The 18,400-nt window shown below is 39.7% G+C and overlaps 3 protein-coding genes across 4 annotated transcripts; 1 reads left to right on the top strand and 2 right to left on the bottom strand.

Annotated features, from left to right (window-relative positions):
* Window positions 1-1,274: 1,274 nt before the first annotated feature.
* tra2a (transformer 2 alpha homolog) lies at window positions 1,275-6,714 on the bottom strand. The gene is made up of 9 exons (XM_028429249.1): window positions 6,548-6,714; window positions 5,052-5,185; window positions 4,706-4,871; window positions 4,157-4,210; window positions 3,185-3,373; window positions 2,667-2,782; window positions 2,410-2,541; window positions 2,047-2,117; window positions 1,275-1,900 (listed from the first exon to the last, which is right to left on the bottom strand). Exons 1-9 carry the CDS (start codon window positions 6,581-6,583, stop codon window positions 1,890-1,892), a joined length of 909 nt encoding a protein of 302 aa, XP_028285050.1. The 5' UTR covers window positions 6,584-6,714; the 3' UTR covers window positions 1,275-1,889.
* On the top strand, window positions 4,774-14,307 carry fam221a (family with sequence similarity 221 member A). 2 transcript variants are annotated; one of them, XM_028429341.1, is made up of 6 exons: window positions 4,774-4,911; window positions 12,293-12,466; window positions 12,534-12,724; window positions 12,804-12,877; window positions 12,983-13,115; window positions 13,869-14,307. In XM_028429341.1, the coding sequence occupies exons 2-6, from the start codon at window positions 12,360-12,362 to the stop codon at window positions 13,973-13,975; spliced, it is 612 nt and encodes a 203-aa protein (XP_028285142.1). In that variant the 5' UTR covers window positions 4,774-4,911; window positions 12,293-12,359; the 3' UTR covers window positions 13,976-14,307. The 2 variants fall into 2 exon arrangements, with proteins under 2 accessions (XP_028285142.1, XP_028285132.1); XM_028429331.1 differs by lacking the exon at window positions 4,774-4,911 and adding an exon at window positions 11,824-12,083.
* Window positions 7,459-11,618, bottom strand: ccdc126 (coiled-coil domain containing 126). Its single transcript, XM_028429502.1, has 3 exons — window positions 11,264-11,618; window positions 8,840-9,415; window positions 7,459-8,721 (listed from the first exon to the last, which is right to left on the bottom strand). The coding sequence occupies exons 2-3, from the start codon at window positions 9,075-9,077 to the stop codon at window positions 8,480-8,482; spliced, it is 480 nt and encodes a 159-aa protein (XP_028285303.1). The 5' UTR covers window positions 9,078-9,415; window positions 11,264-11,618; the 3' UTR covers window positions 7,459-8,479.
* Window positions 14,308-18,400: the final 4,093 nt, after the last annotated feature.

The following is an 18,400-nucleotide window of genomic DNA, read 5'->3' as shown; positions in this document are numbered from 1 at the left end:
TAAGTGCTGTTGATGTTTGTTACTCCAGCTTTGTTTTCTGCTCAGACGTGAAGTGGAGAATTTAAGCCTACAGCCCCACCACCTCCACAAGCCCTCCTGTGTTCAAACTCTATACAATAAAAGGACATGCTCCCACCTGTTGACCTCCAGACACAGTCCTGTATGTTACCGCATCCCCTCCCAGTTTTAATGTAATCACAAATACATGCTAAAACCACAAGTTGAACCTGGTGTAAAACCTGGGAAGGTTTGGTTCACAATTATAAAACACCCACCCACTCTTTGGTTAAGCTGTATAATAAAAGTTATGGAAAACCTCTATGAAATTAAAGGGCTGTAAAATCAGAATGCACTGGAATGATTAAGTGATTTTCTGTGCACCTGCTCTCTGAGATGAAACCTGATCAGAAGAGGCTCCAGCAGACCTCACGTAGACAATAACTTTTTTCAAACTTCTTCACAAAATAGATGAAAATGTGTACATACAGAGATGGTGTTGAATACTTATTGAGAAAGAGCTCATACTTTGACCCCTGTATCCTTCCAGCTAGTGGTTAGCATGGAACCTCAAGAATTATCTCTGAATCAGTGTGAATGAAAGCATAACTCTGAGGGGCCCCATGACATGTTAGCAGTGATTATTAACCCCACCTGAATTAAGTGCTCTTTAATTGGGCCCAAAGTCTACAGATAAAAAGTCCTCCATTTCTTCAGGTTTACTTTAAAGATTAGCCACTCAGTGTCGAGATCCTGTTTGCGCTAGATCCAAAATTTGGACTGCGATAGCCTATCTAGGACAAAGTGACAGATCATGTTGTGTTGTTGCAATCTAGAAGGTTTTTCATGTGACTTTGCTTCGCATGGAACAAACAACCACGGGTTGTTTTTTTTTTTTTAATTATCCATAAAAAATAACCTCAAGTAAGAAAAACATTAACTGTCAGAAATGAAGACTTTTTGCTGCTGAGATTATGCATTCTGTTATAAGATATACTGGCTTACCATGTGAACTTTGTATCTTATGAAAGCTTCTAATAAAAGCTTGCTGAACGTCCTTGAGTTTTCATTGGTTTAACATGGATGATAGAAAACTGAATGTATTGAAAATAGATTGAAGTTTGAAAGAGCGCCTGCAGGCCAGACACTTTAAAACCTATGTGAACAGTACTGTACACTACACCTTGACATGACTCAAATTTACAGCATTAACCCCCACCCATACAACCAAATCCCAACTTTAATTTCATGCACATTAAGAGAGAAAAACACCTTACAAACTTTGGAGTTTTTATATATCTGTAATTCCATACAAATTCACGACAATAAAAAAATGTTATATATAACAAAAATCTCAGAAAACTCAAATAATGTTGTCTGTAACAAAAAATAATCATGAATGTGAGCAGAGACCCAACTACTGAATGCAGGAAACACTTTATTTTACCGCCTTATTCACCTGCTACTTAACAGTTACACAAATTAAACCTTACCATAAACTGAAACTGTACAAACCAAGAGCCCTCCTATGACCATTTCAACGGCATGTAAAATAAAGTGTCACCGTATTCAAACAGCTTTCTTTTCTTGTCCTGAGAACAACATGAAGAAAATCTGATCAACAACCACAGAAAAGGAGATCCATGCTGCAGAAAATAAGGAAAGGGAAGGAAGCCTGGATGAAGCAAGACTACGCAACAGTCTCTTGAGTTCTTTGCTCACACCCAACATGGATGCATCTAAAAATTAAGACACCATTGCATGTAAACATGAACTACTTAAAACTTAGAGTTCTGTTTATACTGACATGCTAATTTAAAATGTTCCCCTCTGAAATGATGAAATAATATACACCAATTATTGGAGGGAAGCTTGATGTTCAAAGAAGCAGCTTAGTATCGTCCTGTAAAGGAAAAACATTTATATTAGTATGACCTAAAGACAGTACAGGAAGAATAATCAGCTTCTGGGTGTGAGCCATTTTATGTTAAAAAAATGACAATAAATTCAGTCAGGTGAGCATTTTGTTGAATTTCTCTTCACACTTACGTGGGCTGTAGGAGCGAGACCGTGAGCGAGACCTATATCTACTGTAGTATGGTGATGGAGAGCGCCTGCGACTGCAAACAGACAAAGAAACTTTAATACATTTTCTCTTACATAACAATACAATATTATCCATGCAATCACAGAGAGGGAATTGTATGGAATCTCACTATTCTATACAACTCTTTGGCTCATTATATGCAACAAATGCAATTTTAGCAGACTACAATCATCAAAAAAACATCACTAGCTGTTCTCTGTAATAAAACGCAGCAGTGATGGTGTGCTATTCCAGGCCTCAGTTGTAGTGATCACTTGTGAACCAAATCAAATCAAGTGAGGATAGAATCTTTAAGAATAACTTACCTATACCTGTAGTCATACTCATCGTATCTGTCATAGCGATCATAGCCACGGTCATAATAGGAGTCTCTCCCCCTCCTGCTGCTGCCACTGCCGCTGCCGCCGCCACCGCCACCACCACCACCACCACCATTACTGTTGATCCAAACAGTTCAATTAAACACAAGAATTACATCTCAGTTTCCTATTCCTGACAGTTTAGATTTCTTGGAGACTTCATGTTAAGCAAACAAGCATGTCAGATTTAACGTCAGCCTTACTGAGTTGGTCTGCCCATGTAGATTCCTGGTGTTGGGGTGTGGGGCCGCTTGGTTATGGAGTAATCTACTCTGATGCGTCTCCCATCCAGCTCCATGCCGTTGGCTCTCTCCATTGCCTGGGGTTTACAAGAGGGAGGGGAAGACAATGATGTTATCAGCCTGTTGTACACACTTCAGCAAAAATGTTTAATCCACCAAAGTCCCACCAACACTACACACTGCAAACCCTTGATACACAACCAGATTGAATAGAGAATTTGAGGCAAGACAGACACCTAGTGGCATATTTGTGTAATCACACCTAAATAAAAAAAACTGAAGAAGGGTAGAAAACCAATACATATTTGATGTTAGTATGGCTGCAGAATAATTCAGAAAAAGCAAATGTTAATGCTGTGCTAGTCGTTTATGACATGTTTCATTATCAAGTCACTGTTCATTAAGAGTTTTTATTTAGCAGTTAAATACAACAAAACCAATTAGTCACTGGAAACATGACTGGAGGCTCTTTTCCGTACCTCTTTGGAATCTTCAAGCCTCTCAAAGTAAACAAAAGCAAAGCCGCGGGAACGGCCTGTACGCTGGTCGTACACCACATTGACCCCGGCCAGAGGACCATAGCGGGAAAACACCTCCCTCAGGTCACGCTCTGTTGTATACAGGCTCAAGCCAAAAACGCCCAAACATGTGCTCGGATCCGGATTTGCCTGGAATGGTCAAAAATAGGGGTTAAAGTCGATTGTGTATTTAATCACATCTACCCAGCTAAGGTTTAGCATACAAGTGAATTAATCAAATTCAATATGAAAAACACAACAGCATTTTATGTGTTTAATGCACTAGACACAGACTAAGAATATGTCTTGTATTAGTTTAGTTGTCCATAAATTAACTGGTTTAGACCTGTCTTTCACTAAAAATACCTCTCTGGATATGTTGCATTATGACTTCTACTTTATAACCGAGACTGCAAAACCATAGATGTTTAAACAATGGGGTAGTAAAAACAGTGAAGCACAGTAAATTATCAGTGGGTAAACTATGACAGCTTTAATAACCCCTTAACTGCTTTCAAACAAATGTCACAAGGACATTTATACAAATTACACAAACTAACATTAGAGAAACTATATTCTATTACCTTCCACCATGTAAACATCAATACCCCCCAGTGTAAAATGCCCTTTTTTAATGCCCATGAATAAAATACTTGAACTACACACACAAGCATGGAAATCAATATCAATCATTAGTTTTTGGAACAATAAAATCTGCATACAGTTATTTCATTCTAAAGATTTTTTAACAGACTTTGAGGCCCATTTCCCACATTTCCAATTAAAGTTTCAATTGCATTTTGATTTCAAAACTGCAGTCATGGACTTGACTATATCCCAGCACCACAATGGGAGCTGCACCTTTAACCACCTTTAACCACACAAAACCATTACATTACTCTTTCCGAAAAATATTTCAGGAGGTCCACATACCCTAACATCTGCATCACCTCCATGACTGTATGCTTCTTTTGTGAAGTCATGGCTCTGTTGATATAATGAAAGGAGGGTTGGTTAATCAAAGGGGTTATTAAATGTCATGTCAGGGTGGATTTCCCACAGCATGTATCACAATCATCTGATAAAACAGCTTCTTACAAACAACATGATAAATTCTTTTGCTAGTGAATTTTCTAAAAATGTGTAAATCATCTGCATCAGTTTAAACAGACTACATGGCAACAAACTGTATATGTAAATGCTATGTATGTGTTGTGTACCATTTATTCTGGGCAGGAGTAGGGTTAATGACAGTACACAGTCCTTCAAGACTATACAGTGTGAATTAACATTAAATATTTGGGTTTCTTTCTAGCCCATTTATGTAGTAACAGACCATGTCCCTCTATTTACTGGCTTAAAATTGTGTAATCGTTCATATACTACTACTCACAATGTCAGCCCTAACACCTTAAAATGTTTAAATGTTTGTCCCTTCACACTATCATCATATGCCCAGTCTTCAGATCTTGTTACACTTACCCTGCTCCCAGTGTGACGGCGCCGGTTTGACATAGGAGATGTACTCTGGCTTTTCCTGCGGTGGTATTCTGGGCTGTAGGAACGAGAGCGGGACTTTCTTCGGTGAGAGTAGGACCGAGAGCGTGAACGGCTATAGCGGCGGTTTGAATGCCGCCCAGAACGAGACCTGAAAAGAAGAGAGGGTGTATTTGATGGCACTGCATATGGTAAGGCGATCAGTGACAGAAATAGGATCAGTCAAAGCAATCTATAGCTGGGTGAAACATTTCTAAACTTAAAGAACATTTATCTGGTTGAAACACAATTTTACAAAAAAAAATGTTAATATTAACTGACAACAACATACCTAGATTTTGACCGAGAGCGGGATCTGGACTCTGAGCGTTTGGAGGCCCGGGATGGGCTTGGGGAGCCAGACCTGCTCTCCGACTTGACCCGAGCTGGACTCCCACGATCCGATTTGGATTGGGAGCGTGACCCCTATTGCCACAACAGCATGTTAACAACTTTCTCTTGGACAATTAATTTTTTCAACACAGAAACTCAAGCACAAAGTACTGAAATGTGGTAAAGTATGAGTCACACATACAGTACACCATCTAAAATGTACACTTATGTACTGTGGAGAAAAGGGTTAGTAATCTTGTACTATCAATAAATTAATCGTTGGCATAATATTAGCTATATATAACAAATGTACATGACAGGCCTATATCCATGTCCACCTGAGCCAAGAAGGGAAAAATAAAAACATGCATTTTATGTTACATAAAAGGAGCATGATAGAGAAAAGACATTTGTGACACAAATAGTGTATTTACTTAACCTATGGACACATTCATTCTTCCAGATTCTTTACACGCTATTGCCTTCTCTCAGGATTTCTATCCTTCTTCATTCTTCTTTTTTCAGTTTTCTCATTTTCTGATTCCAGGTCTGTTTGATTTTAGCCATTACACTGTGCGTCTATCTGACACCATTCTTCCGTCACATTTTCTCCCTTTCCACTTCTATGTTCTGCTCTGTACATGTTTTCATTAGCCTTCTTTTATCTTGAAAATTTTCTTCATCATTCTTGGATAAAACTCTTCAAATCCTTCTCCTTCAATAACCTTAATGAAAAAAGAACATTCAATAAAAATTAAGGTTATAAGGTTTGAAGAAAAAAAATAAGAATATCTTCAAATTTAAAAAAGAAAAAAAAACACTCAATGCATTACAGTTACATTTACTTTTAAGAATTACGTAAAAAGCAGCAAAGTGACAACAACGTAAGCTATATGGTTACGAATAGAGAACTTAAATGTATGTTGTACCGGTATTTTAATTTGCTAAACTAGAAAGAATGGAAGCGGAGAAAGGAACGAGGAGTGGCTTATAAAAAACTCAATGTGCCGTGATGGCTGCACTAGTAGCAGGGATATCCGCACAAAACGGCGTTATAATACATCCGTTTCTGATTGTTAATGAAGATAGTTCATAATTAGACCAAACAGCGCAAAAGTCAGGCCAGTGGCAATCATTTCATGGGGAAAAATTTGCAGGTTTTAACACCGGTGCTTTTAAGCTAGTGCTAACTTGATGGGCTCATACAAGCCTGGTGCGCTCGGTGCAGTTTCGCTAGCAGAGCAGTAACCTTGTATTTTACGCTGCTAGCTTTAATGTGATACAGAACATTCCTCTGCTTTTCTGCTACAATGAACACAGTGATAAGCTATAACTCAGCGCTGGCATAAATATACTTTAGCTAGACTTGAATTCCATTAGCAATGATGAGTATAGCAAGCCACACGGAAGAAAAAGGAAGAAAGGCAATACATATCATTTGATGTCACTACTTACCCGTCCAACATAGTTTCCGTCCTCAATGTCACTCATTGTTCAGTATGGCTAATAAAAGAGGTATTTTGACAGTAGTAGGTCAGACAGTGTCTTTTAACACAATGTTTTTAGCCCCCGAAACACCGATTATCAGCTAGAAGATGGCGCGTAAGTTGGGTGGTGTGTTTATGTGCCGCAAAATGTGATGTCATTTCCGGTTTTGTTTCACATGCCCCCTTCCACGATGGAAAAAAACATGGCGGCCGTGAACGTACCAATACTATTGTCTCAGGGTTTCCCCACAATCAAAACAATGGGATTAATTGAAGAGTTGGCCACTGTCCGCGTATATTTGGGTTTCTTGTGGTTTCACCCATTAAAAAATAATACATTGAATAAGAACTCAGCTTAAAATGTAATTAAACACCTTTTAAATAGCACTGTATTTTGAATTTAAAATGCCTTTTTAGTCACTCTGAAATTGGTTTCACACATTTTCATTAAAAAAGATTTTTGACAAATAAAAAAAATAGGTTCCTTTTCCTTTTCTCACTGTCAATGATTCCTCCATAAAAAAACGGATCCTTCAAACTCCAGTGACTTTGTAAGTCAGTCCTTTCATTTGGAGATGACCTAATAGATAAACATGCACGCAATCTAAAAACTGAAAAGCTCAGACTCTTAAATATTAGCAGTTTGAAATGTGGGAGAATCATTTTTTCCAGGAGGCTGATTTATTAGAAAATAGATCTCACAGCAGGCCGGTGGCCCATCTATATTCTGCCTTTGCATTATAAAGCACAGTACATATGACATAGCCGAGTGTAGACACAGTCAAAACACCTCAATAATTTAATCTGGTCACTCAAAATATAGCTTCTATTGTTAAGATTTTAATTGCATTTTAGACACTCACAAGTGCTGCCCTTTTGTTTCTTTGTGGCAAGTTAATCATCTTTATTACAATCTCTGTGAAATATTCGTCCTCTGGGCTGGACAAGGCTATGCAATTCACCACAATTTATCAGCATCAGCAGGAGAAAAGCTAGAAGTATTAATATTTCAGAGCCTGGTGTCCTCTCCACTTTAAAATATTCCTTAAGTCCAAGTTGGATGAACCCAGCATTTAAAAAAAAAATCTCTACAATCACAGTGCAATATGAACCCTGAACATGTGTGAGCCTTAACAGCATAACAGGGCTAAAGACTGACTGCACAGTACATTCAAAATGTTTTATCAACAAAACATTTCTTAGCATGGTCCAAGAGACCCACTGGATTTCTAGAGGACAAAGCAAACACATGTACGCACATGTTTAACAGTGGCGAATCCCATCGTATGCTCCATAAGCCTCAAAGCAACAGCATATACACATTTATATTGCCTTCAGATGGAGTGCAAATATTCTTTGGATTATCTGTTACGAGTAAAGTATACAGTTTATTTGTCCTTTAATCTTTAATAAGCTAAAAGAATGTTCTTCAAACAGTATTTAGCGACTGTGCCAGCTAAAATCTAAACCGTAGCTATTCTTTACAATCATGAGTGTATGGTTTAAGTATTTTGATATGTTGAAGCAGTACCGTTACATTGTTTACAATGTGGACGGCAGTATTTTTTTAAGCGTTTCCAAGCATTTGCTTTTAGCATTTGCTTAAAACAATCACACAAAAAACAATAATTATATTAATTGTCATTTAGGCAAAATAAATCCAACAAAGAGAATATAAAAATGATGCATGTGTGTAAAAAAAAAAATGCATATGAGCAGGCTAGAAAATAGACATCCTCATATTGTCTCAGTTTCTGAAATGCATCCCACCTTTTAAGTTTCTGGATGTCCACAAGTATCACCATCACCTTGCCATTAGTCTGCGGTTGCAGTATCAGCAAAAAAAAAAATGACGGGAAAGTAGGATGTGCTTAAAAGAAAGATAATAAAACTATCCTTCCTAATGTGGTCGTGGCCTGTTAGGGAAGTGTGGATGAAGGCGTGATGTCCCCATGTGACCGCCAGCATTGTCCTGCTTCGAAGCTTTCTGTAAGGCGGCAGGAGCAGAGGCAAGGATGCCCCCTGCTGTGTGGGAGGTGTTTGTAGAAGAAGCATTGACCACTGATTCAATTTTTCCCTCCAGTTTGACTAGCCGTGTCAGAATGTCATCCAGTAACACAGCAATAGTCCTCTTCAAATCAGCTGTTTGTGTATGAGAGGGGAAGAGTAGAAGGAAAAAAACACACTCAAATATGCGACATGACTGAATGAATACTGCTTCATACTTTACAGCACCTCTCAATTATTTTTAAATGCTTACCATATCCAGCCATTGACGTTCCTTGTAGCCCACCTGGTGCATTCTGGTTTTCCTCTGTCAGTACTTTAACATATCGTCGGCTAAGCTCCAGTATTTGCTCGCGCAGCTCAGCGCTGCTTTGATGTCGGGGCTGTTGCACGGTGTAGCGCAGCAGCATGAGTCCCCATGCCAGACCAAATACCAACAGCAGCACACTCAGCTTCTGGGACATGTTCCTTCGCAAGAGTGCACCCAGCATGGTACTGGGGTGGTAAAGCTTGTGATGCCTGGTTTGAGGCTAACTGTCTCGTTTTAGATAAAGAGGTTCCAAAAACGTAACAAAACAGGATGAAATTGTGACAACGCTGTAAAGTTTTTTTCAGAAGTCAGAGGTCTGCTACATAACATTTCTAAAACATCCCTAAGAGACCAGCATGTCCTGGACAACAACAGAGGCCAGGAAGGAGAACCAGGCTAAACCCCATGGACAGCATCAGTCAGGGATTTCTGGAAAGGTTTAGCTGCATGATGTCCGGCACCATATCACCAATGTGGACTGGATTTTCCGGCCGGTGGTCCGCAGACATTGTTGACTATCTTTAAGAAGTACACAAAAAAAGAGACAATTATTAACATAAAGATAAAGAAGAACATGTTCTTGAACATATAATCTTTGAATATCTTAATGTATTTAAATTCGTATAAAAACAAGTATGTAAATTTGTTTTTTTATACAATCTGCCATGCACCGTTCACCACCTACATGCCAATATCTAGCGCAACAATGTCATTAGTCGCTTTGATGCAGCTTTGTCGTGACCCATCTGCCATGAATCATCCTGAGGGTGTGTATTAATCTGCATCCAGCAAAACACTTCTTTGAATTCCGGTGTCCACCATTACCCTCACCATTAGGCTGGACATCAGAGATTTATAGTGCTGCATGTGCTGGACAGAAAAACAAACCCATGTCATCATCACTGGCAACGAGCAGAAGGCTACATCAAAGTGGCTTCCTAGACTATTGAAGTATTATTAGAGAGAGATTTCTTTACTGCTTTGGGTCAGAGTGCACAATAGCCCACTCATGAACAAATCTCTTTCAGCCCTCTTAGCCCAGAAACCTGATTACTAGTTTAGATTTCATGGGACCCACTTTGCAGCTCCAGATCGGAGGTACAGGAACACACAGACTCATAGAAGGTATTCATTCTCTAATCCCAACTGCACAACAGTTATTGGACTGACAAAAAACCGGTGGGTGCACTGTGCACATGCAGAGGAAATTAGGCAATCATTTCTCAGTTTTCACAACTTTGTCACAGAGTGCATTCTCTGTGGTCTCTCTAGAGTATGGGAGTGTCACAGTCTATTGAAGCTAGAGAGGGGACAGTGACAGAGTGAATAAATTATGAAAAGAAAGGTAACTAAATCTGTAAGTGATGCTTCACATACAAAAACATGTCCTTACACTGACCCAGGCAAAAATTAACAGCTGACAAGCACCACAGGGAGGAGAGAGAGACCAGAGTTTAAAGACTAACCGTTTAAGTTAGTCAGGAAGTAAAGTGCATCCTGTCAGATGTAACGAAAAAGCTGCTTTAGAATGTGCAGCATTTTTCTGTCATTTCTAGAAGCATCTGAGGAATGTTTAAGAAGTTTAACTGATTGCAAAACTGCATTTTAGATTATGTTTCCCATATAGTAGAGAGCATTTACCACAGTTTAACAAACCAAACAAGAAATGCTAGTTGACTGCGGATGAAGTACAAGAGTCTTTCCATTAAGATCATATTTATCTCAGACAGATGACAACCAGACGAGTGCTGGCATCCAGGCACTGCAATGTCAGGCCACTGTTTTATGGAAAGACAAACAGGTCACACGTTTAATGTCCCACTTGGTTTGAGGGTTATTTAAATGCAGTGCAGATGCTGGTGATAAGGCACACCCTAACAGCAAAAACGCCTGAACCTGAGGTTAAATATTGACAGTAGCATGTCACATGTCATTTTAGCAGTAAACATACTCAGCAGACTTAACCAGCTTCACTAAAGGTTACAGGTTACAACACTGAAATGTCAATAATAGGTTGGAGGAATGTACATATCAACCCAAGTGTGGAAAGCTGGCAATTGCTGAATGACTACACAGTAAAATGCTGACTTGCTAAACTTGTCATTAAGATAACACAGTGTCAGGTGTCATACATAAAGGCTACAAAACAAGTAAAGACTCACTCTATTCATACAGTTAGTTTGGGGTCTTTACCAGTTTTTTTAATGCAATTGTTAGCAGCCGCTCAAGCGTAGCACAAGCTGTTTCCAACTCCATTGACATTTTATGTTAGCTCCATATGTTAGCTTACCAACGCACCAAATTAACGGCCAACAGCTGTAGCATAACCTTCAAAATGTTAGCCCACCGTGCTGTCTGATAACATACCTTGATATTGAAGCGGAAATTTACAGCCTGCAGCAGAGAAGCAGGGACGGAGGCGCCTGGGAGCTCTAGCGGCTGCTACCGTTGACTGCTGACACTGAATGATGCTTCTTGTTTGGCAACCTCGGGCTGTTGCCGCCGCTGCTGGAGGAAATGTCTGGAGCAGCGCGACGTTTCCGTTTAAAAAAGTTTAGCAGCCGAGCTTGCTGTTGAGGTTTCTTTTCGCTCTGCTCTTCATCTCGGTGTCTTCTTTCACAGGCTCGAAAAAGCACTGAGCTCCTCGGAACGGAAAGTCGGCAGCTAGAATTCCAAGCATGCAACTGTGCTGTTAGCTGTCATGGTTCCACCGAACGTCTTCGGCGTGCGTCAATACTATTGAATTATGGGAAATGTATTCATAGGCTCCTCCTGTGTTTTAAAAGCGTTGTTTTTGGTTTAAGCCTTAAAATTTAGGTAGGGTGAAATGTTCTGCCCTGTTTGTTGTAGTAACATGTACAAAAAAATAATTATTGAGTCTCAAAATATTTTGAGACTCGATTATTTCTGATGTGGGTCAGCTAATACTGGGATACTAGTTGTTTATACGTTTGTTTCTACAATGACAGTATGATGACCTGGATGACTGAGAATCTTCATCAACATACAATGACAATTCGGTGTTTTCCGTGTAGTTCCCTTTGCGCCCGTTAGAGGGACGTCTAACCATCTCCATAGCAACTTTGAAAGTGGTGGCAAACAATAGTTTGGGAGTGCGGGCAATGGAGAAATTTTGTCTCGACAAGTCAGCTTCAGAATCAGTTGATGCCTACTGGGAGTACAGAAGGTTTGTTTGTTTGTGTATGTTTTTGACTCAAGGGTTTTATAAATATTTCAATGTAATGGCAACACAGGTTAAATAGGAGACAACCTCAAATCTAAAGAAAATTATTAAATAACATAGCTTTTTATTATAATCAAGGTAGTTTGTTGCATGATTGTGTTCTCATGACAAAAAAAACTCTACTGATTTTATTGGTGGTTGGGCCTTTCTAGGATTGTGGGTGATGATGATGGCGGGACATTGTTTACTCCAAAGCAATACGAAGAGTACAAGAGGAAGATGCTGCCTCAGCGGCAGAACAACAGGTTGTATGTGAGCTACGGTGTCCCAGGAGGTATCGACTGCAATCTCATCGGCCCTGAGTCACAGTGCTTCTGTGCACATAGGTAAACATCATGTCAGGCATTGATCTCCTGTGCATATAGTACACAGACTGTGTGTAATATCAATCAGGTACAAGCAACATAAGGCAGATTGTGAGGTGGTTCCTTCTGAGCGACCCCTGGCCCTCCCCTGCCGTGTCAAAGGATGCTTCTGTACTGCCTACCAGTATGTCCCTCGGTTCGGACCAAACCCTGTACGTTGCAGATGTAAACATTTACCTGAGGATCATAGTGAAGCCACTGGCCACCTGTGCAAGACTTGTGAGTTTGTTTGAAGAATAAAACTCACTCCTTACCCACATGTAGACAGCTTTCATGTATCTGTTTCCTACACTTTCAGGCAGTTCCTGTTCTGGGTTCCAAAGTACATACACTTGTGGATGTGGCCAGCCCAGCTCTGCCCACCAGACCCTGGTGAGTAAAGGTCAAGTGCAATTGATTGAGGTGACAGCAATGGTTTCTTGAGTGTTACATTTACATAATTTCCTCTGTATCATTTGTGTCATATCTTCCTGTCAGGTTGAAACAAAAGTAGAGAGGGAGGCACGCGGTCAGCCTGTAGGCAGGGATGTCCCTTATGCTGCTATGGGAGGGCTGACAGGGTTCAGCTCCCTGCTGGATGGTTACCTAGCTTTGGAAGTCAGTGGCACAGGTAATCAATTATATTTGTGTATCTCTATGGATGTTTACTGCTGGTGAGTCTGGAACATTCCACACAATTGTGAAGCAACAATCAGGTCCCTGTAAGAAGGAATGCAGGTCAATCCACTTTTCATCTCTGACATTCTTTGAGTGATAGTCAGTGTTCTGGTGATCCAGCTTTGTTACAATGCCAGAGGACATGTGGGGATTGGTTTTTGTTTTTTATAAGATAAAGGTAGTTCCTTGAAAAGACATGTGGGGGCAGCAAAGAGCGGCTCAGTGTCAGTGCCAAACTACATAAGTCTGCAGAGTCAGGGTTTGTTCAGGACAAAAGGATACAGTAATGATTGTGAGTGATTTCCTGCCATGATTTATCCTAGATGCAAAAATACACTCCTCTCTTATTGCTGAGAGACTGAGCAGGTTTGTCTCCAGCATATATTATATATATTTAAAAACTAGAACAATATTGTCCTGCATAACGTCTGAGAGGTAGCTCTTCATTTTAATTGATGATTAATTCTATTATTCTATTCACTTTTGTGTCATTAATAAGCTGTTTACTAAAGTGAATAACTCCAGAATTTGTCCATAATATGATAATTCCACATATTACTTTTATCTTGATATCTGCTAATAAAATAATGCAGGGCACCTGATATAATGTAGATTATAAAAGGGATCCATACCTGTGAGATACACATCATTCTGTGTTGGTGCCTGTCACAGTTTATTTCTGCTACCTCTGCTGTATCTTTTTCAGACAGTGACTACGGCTGCCAGCAGAGGATCTCAGTATTGAGTATAAACCAAAAACCTACTAAAGCATCTACTTTAGTTCGCTTCAAGAAAGACACCAAACACCACTGATTGTCACAACCCGGTGTATATGTATGGTTTTGTTTTCCTTGTTTTGGGTTTTTAGTTTAATCTGTAGTTTAATCTTAGCTATTGTTATTTTCCGGTAATCCTAGGGATAGTGTTTTGTTTCTCTGGGTTTTTGTTTAGTTCTTGTGTCTTGTTGTCCTTGTCTTGTGCTTCCTGTTTTATTTTGAAGCACAAGACAAGGTCCACCTTGTGCATTGTCTTGAGTTTTACTTCCTGTGGTTTCCCTCCTTGTGCCTTTTACCTGCCCTGCCCTAATGTGTGCCACCTGTATCTAGTTGTCTCCCCTGGTCCTGTGTATTTAGTCTTTGTCTTCCCTGCACCCCATGCCAGTTTGTTTCGTCATTCATGGAGTTTGTGTATCGTTGTAATGAAGGGCCTCTTCATTACTGTTATCAGTGTTTGCTAGCAGTTATTCCTCTTTGGTTCACCTTTAACCCATGTAGGGAGTATGATTTTTGTTTGTGGCAGTGGGATGAGTGATAAAATAAAATCACAGCACACAGCAACATAGAGTACTTGTTTATTGTTGTTTAGTGTTTGCTGGTGGGATTTGGGTGGAAGCATTATCTGCCAGACACAAAGAAATAGATTGTTAAATTAGCAGTACAATGATTGGATTGTGTGTTTTAATGATTGTTTAAGTGCTAATGTGTGAGCTCTTACCTTTTGTTGTGGCCAGGGGTGACGGTCAAAAGAGTCCCTCTTGGAACAGGCAGCTATTTATAGTTCCGGGCCAGTCCATTGAGGAAATAGGTGTAGGGGGATTGTATTGTTTGATTGAGGGACAATTACAGTGATGAGTTTTAAACTAGCTTTTAAACTAATAAAAATAATTCCATTTATGTATTGTAAATATATATTGCTTTGTGTTTGGGGTAAGGTGTATGGTGGGGTGAAGGTAAAATGGAAGGAGAATGAGATCACCCATCTGGGAATGGGAGAGGACTTCAGGTGTGGCGTCAACTATTTAAGGCGGCCATTTTGTATTCATGGGGGCTTCTTTGTGTGCTGTTGGGACCACATGCTGCCTGTGGTTCCCAGCATGTGGGTCAATTGATTGATGTTGTACCGTACATGCCGAAATAAATATCTTAATAGACTTCACTTCCACCGATGTCTCAAGCCTCCTACTTGAAAAGTCAAGCCGCTACACGGTCATCCTAACAATCGTCTTGTGAGGATTGTTTTCATGCCATGCCTACTCTGCATGTGATTCAGGTTACGTTGCCGTGCCTGACTTTATTCTTGTTTTTGCTCCTGTTCAGGATTACTCTGTTTTCCTCGTCACAAAATATATTTTGTAATTAAATAAAAGAACTTAACTTAACTGCTTAACTTAACTGAGCCATTCCACACCACAAACCCTGACACTGATATGCAACATCCATCTGTAAAACTAAGCTTTTCAAATAATACATCATAAATATCTCCTGATCTGTAAGACTTGCTTAACAGCTAAATACTTTCAGCTTTCAGTTCAGTCTTTGAGAGCGTCGTGACACAGTGGTGTAATCAACTGTCAGCTACAGCAGCGATTAAATCCCACCAAACAACTACACAATTAACTGACAATGTACTGGTACAATCAGAGATTAGTGTGTGGGGAGCCTCTGGCAGCTTTACTGTGAGCATCTAGATTTTCAAGTTTGACAGTTTTTTGTGAACTTTTGGATGAAAAAAACACATATGATAGATACAAGGTAGACACAATAATATTGCTGTTGTGGCTTACTTATTTCATTCAATACATAAACTGGTCAGTACATGCGTCTGAGGTTTGTTTGATTGATGTTCTCTTGTTGAGAGAAAGCCACCCACTCAACATATAACCAAAATAACACCAAAACCATGGAGCTATGTACGCAGTCATGAGCACAGTTTTTAATTTGCAGATAGATGTACTGTCTCCGATTGATTAATCCCATTTCTCACGGCAGATCAGCAGCGATGAGAGCTGATTTAATCCATGCAGTGAATTGAGATTGAAGCAATGTTTTCTCTATTAAGCGGCCCACTTTCCAGCATCTTTAACTGAGAAACACAATTAAGGGGGATCTAAATACTTACTTACTCCCACTCAAATGTTCCCACTGTGAGGGACAGCAAATCAAACTGGATCAGCATCCACTCTGGTGCTGGACAGTGTGTCTCAAGTCACCTGTGTGGTAGTGTTTGTATTACCTGAGGGAACTCAGTGTGAGTATGTGTGTGAGTGTGGTAGTGAGCTGAGCAGGTGGTCTAAGGGAAAAGGAAGTAGGGCCATGCCTGAAGGATGGCCTGGATGCACCTGAGTCTCTGCATCTGAGTGCTGAAAAGGAACCAAGTGGAAGGCAACTACATCTGAAAGCTGACACTTCAGATTCAGTGTGTGTCAGCGATGTCCAAGGTTCCCAGAAGATCTGCAGCTGCACACAAGCTATCGGATATTAATCCTGATCCCCCTTTCTGACTAAGAAGAGTTTTGTTGACTGCTCGAATCCTTTGATAAATCACTTAACCCGTGAACTGTGAGAGGGAAACAGTTAAAAAGCCCAATTAATTTAGGAGGTAAAGGCCTGACACATTAGTGTGGCACAATTACAATTTGGGGTAATTGCCTTTCCATAGCAACCATGTTAAGGAGGACACAGGTAATTTACTGTGGCCAGTGGTTGAAGCAAATAACTACTTCACTTCCCTTATCCCCATGGAAACCACGCCCAGCTTGACTGACAGATTCAACACTACAAATCAAGAGGCAAACACACAAGATTAAATTGCCAATTACTGTGCAAGGAAACACTTAATTACCCCAGTGACAGTTATGGTAAGCAAACACAAAAACGAACACTCCCCCTAATTTCCCCACAGGCAGAGGGGATAACGAAAAACGCTGTGACATAACAGACAGGTTCATGATTATGCCAATCATGGTCCCAGATAGATATTACTGAGCATCACAATAAATACACTACGAGAGAGAATTTTTAAAATGCAATTTTTAAAAAATTGAAGTCTGAGGAGACAGGTTAGCTAGTATCAAATCTCACTCAAATTTGATTGGCCCACAAACACAACAACAAATAGCCGTTTAATTCTGTGGATGCTTATTCTTAGAGATCCTAATAGAACAATAGACTATTTTCAATTTCTAATACATGAAATACAGTTTGTTCTGTGTCTTAAAAACAAACAAATAAAATCTCCTAAAACTAAATCCTACGTATAACTTTGACTCATTGGTCTTGTAAGTGTATGTGTTGCCTCTCTTTTGTGGTAGAAACAGTAGGAAACTGACAGCGCAGGGACTTCACAGAGGCTGTGCTTTGATCCCCTCCTGTTCTGACAGAGTCGCGGTGGAGGATGAAGAGTGAGTTGTGGAAATGGATTTTGCTTTTTTTATAAAGCACTGTGATAAACAGAAAAGGGGTATTGTATAACTAGGTTAAATCAATAGTAGCATGTGAAACACACAGGCAAACACACTCATACAAACAGGTTACAAATATCACTGCAGTGCAACACTACACTGGAGAAAGGCACAGTGCTGATAATTCTACACTGGGCCGTGTTTTCAATGCCACCCAGCAATGATGTAAAAGCACTATGTCAACAATAATGGGGATTAGAGTTTACATGATAGTTATTATATATTTTATACATATTGTTATTTTATTTATGTTATATGTTCTGTGAAGCAACAAGTACACTGATTGTGTCTGTGCTAAAAATGCAACACAAAAATCTGGTTCTTTCTGCTTTATTCATTTATGAGGCGCAAACATGAAACCAGGATCATCACAGAGACCTTGCTGAGTTGCCCCAAGCAAATATACAGCTTATCAAGTTTTTGCATTCGTTTTGTCATGCTGCCTGCATCACAGTCTGAACACAGAGTCAAAAGCTACTCAATGAAATAAACCAGAGGTAATATGTGAATGTTATTTGCACAGGATTTTGCTGCCTTTACATAGCTGTAACCAGCCATTGTATACAGCTTTACACTCAGCAAAGAAAAGGAAGCAAACATACTATGAGCCTGAAGTCACACACTTGACTTACACTTGAATTTTAGCATCTTAAGTGTTAATACAGTTGCATCACACTAAACAATAATAAAGTGTGCCAGAACTTAAGCTTGGTTATAGCTATTTCTAATTATAAATGTTCATCGCTGCTTCAGATTAAAAGTGCAACATCTGTGTGCACAGTAATTCATGCATTACGCAGCCCTCTACTTGCTACCTGAATAATAACATTAAATCTGCAAATGTCTTTAATTTGCAGCTAAGTATTTAGACACAGTCAATGGGTGATTGACAGCGAATGTGAATGTGAATGCTCTGTCATGAATGCGGCACACTCTTGAGAATCTACGGTTTCAAATGCATTAGCTTAAATCATACATTTCCCCTCCATTATCAGGCT

Source organism: Parambassis ranga, chromosome 2 (assembly GCF_900634625.1).
Source record: "Parambassis ranga chromosome 2, fParRan2.1, whole genome shotgun sequence".
In the NCBI taxonomy this organism is placed as follows: domain Eukaryota; kingdom Metazoa; phylum Chordata; class Actinopteri; family Ambassidae; genus Parambassis; species Parambassis ranga.
This window is presented reverse-complemented; position numbering and strand designations above follow the sequence as displayed.

Excerpts from the sequence above, each read along its gene's own strand:
- fam221a (XM_028429331.1), top strand. The coding sequence starts at position 12,019 with ATGGAGAAATTTTGTCTCGACAAGTCAGCTTCAGAATCAGTTGATGCC. Across the intron at positions 12,725-12,803 it reads TGGCCACCTGTGCAAGACTT|GCAGTTCCTGTTCTGGGTTC; the intron begins GTGAGTTTGTTT and ends CTACACTTTCAG. Across the intron at positions 13,116-13,868 it reads TTTGGAAGTCAGTGGCACAG|ACAGTGACTACGGCTGCCAG; the intron begins GTAATCAATTAT and ends TATCTTTTTCAG.
- ccdc126 (XM_028429502.1), bottom strand. The coding sequence starts at position 9,077 with ATGCTGGGTGCACTCTTGCGAAGGAACATGTCCCAGAAGCTGAGTGTG. Across the intron at positions 8,722-8,839 it reads AACGTCAATGGCTGGATATG|CTGATTTGAAGAGGACTATT; the intron begins GTAAGCATTTAA and ends ATACACAAACAG.
- tra2a (XM_028429249.1), bottom strand. The coding sequence starts at position 6,583 with ATGAGTGACATTGAGGACGGAAACTATGTTGGACGG. Across the intron at positions 4,872-5,051 it reads CGCTCTCGGTCAAAATCTAG|GTCTCGTTCTGGGCGGCATT; the intron begins GTATGTTGTTGT and ends TCTTCTTTTCAG. Across the intron at positions 2,542-2,666 it reads TACATGGGCAGACCAACTCA|TAATGGTGGTGGTGGTGGTG; the intron begins GTAAGGCTGACG and ends TTGGATCAACAG.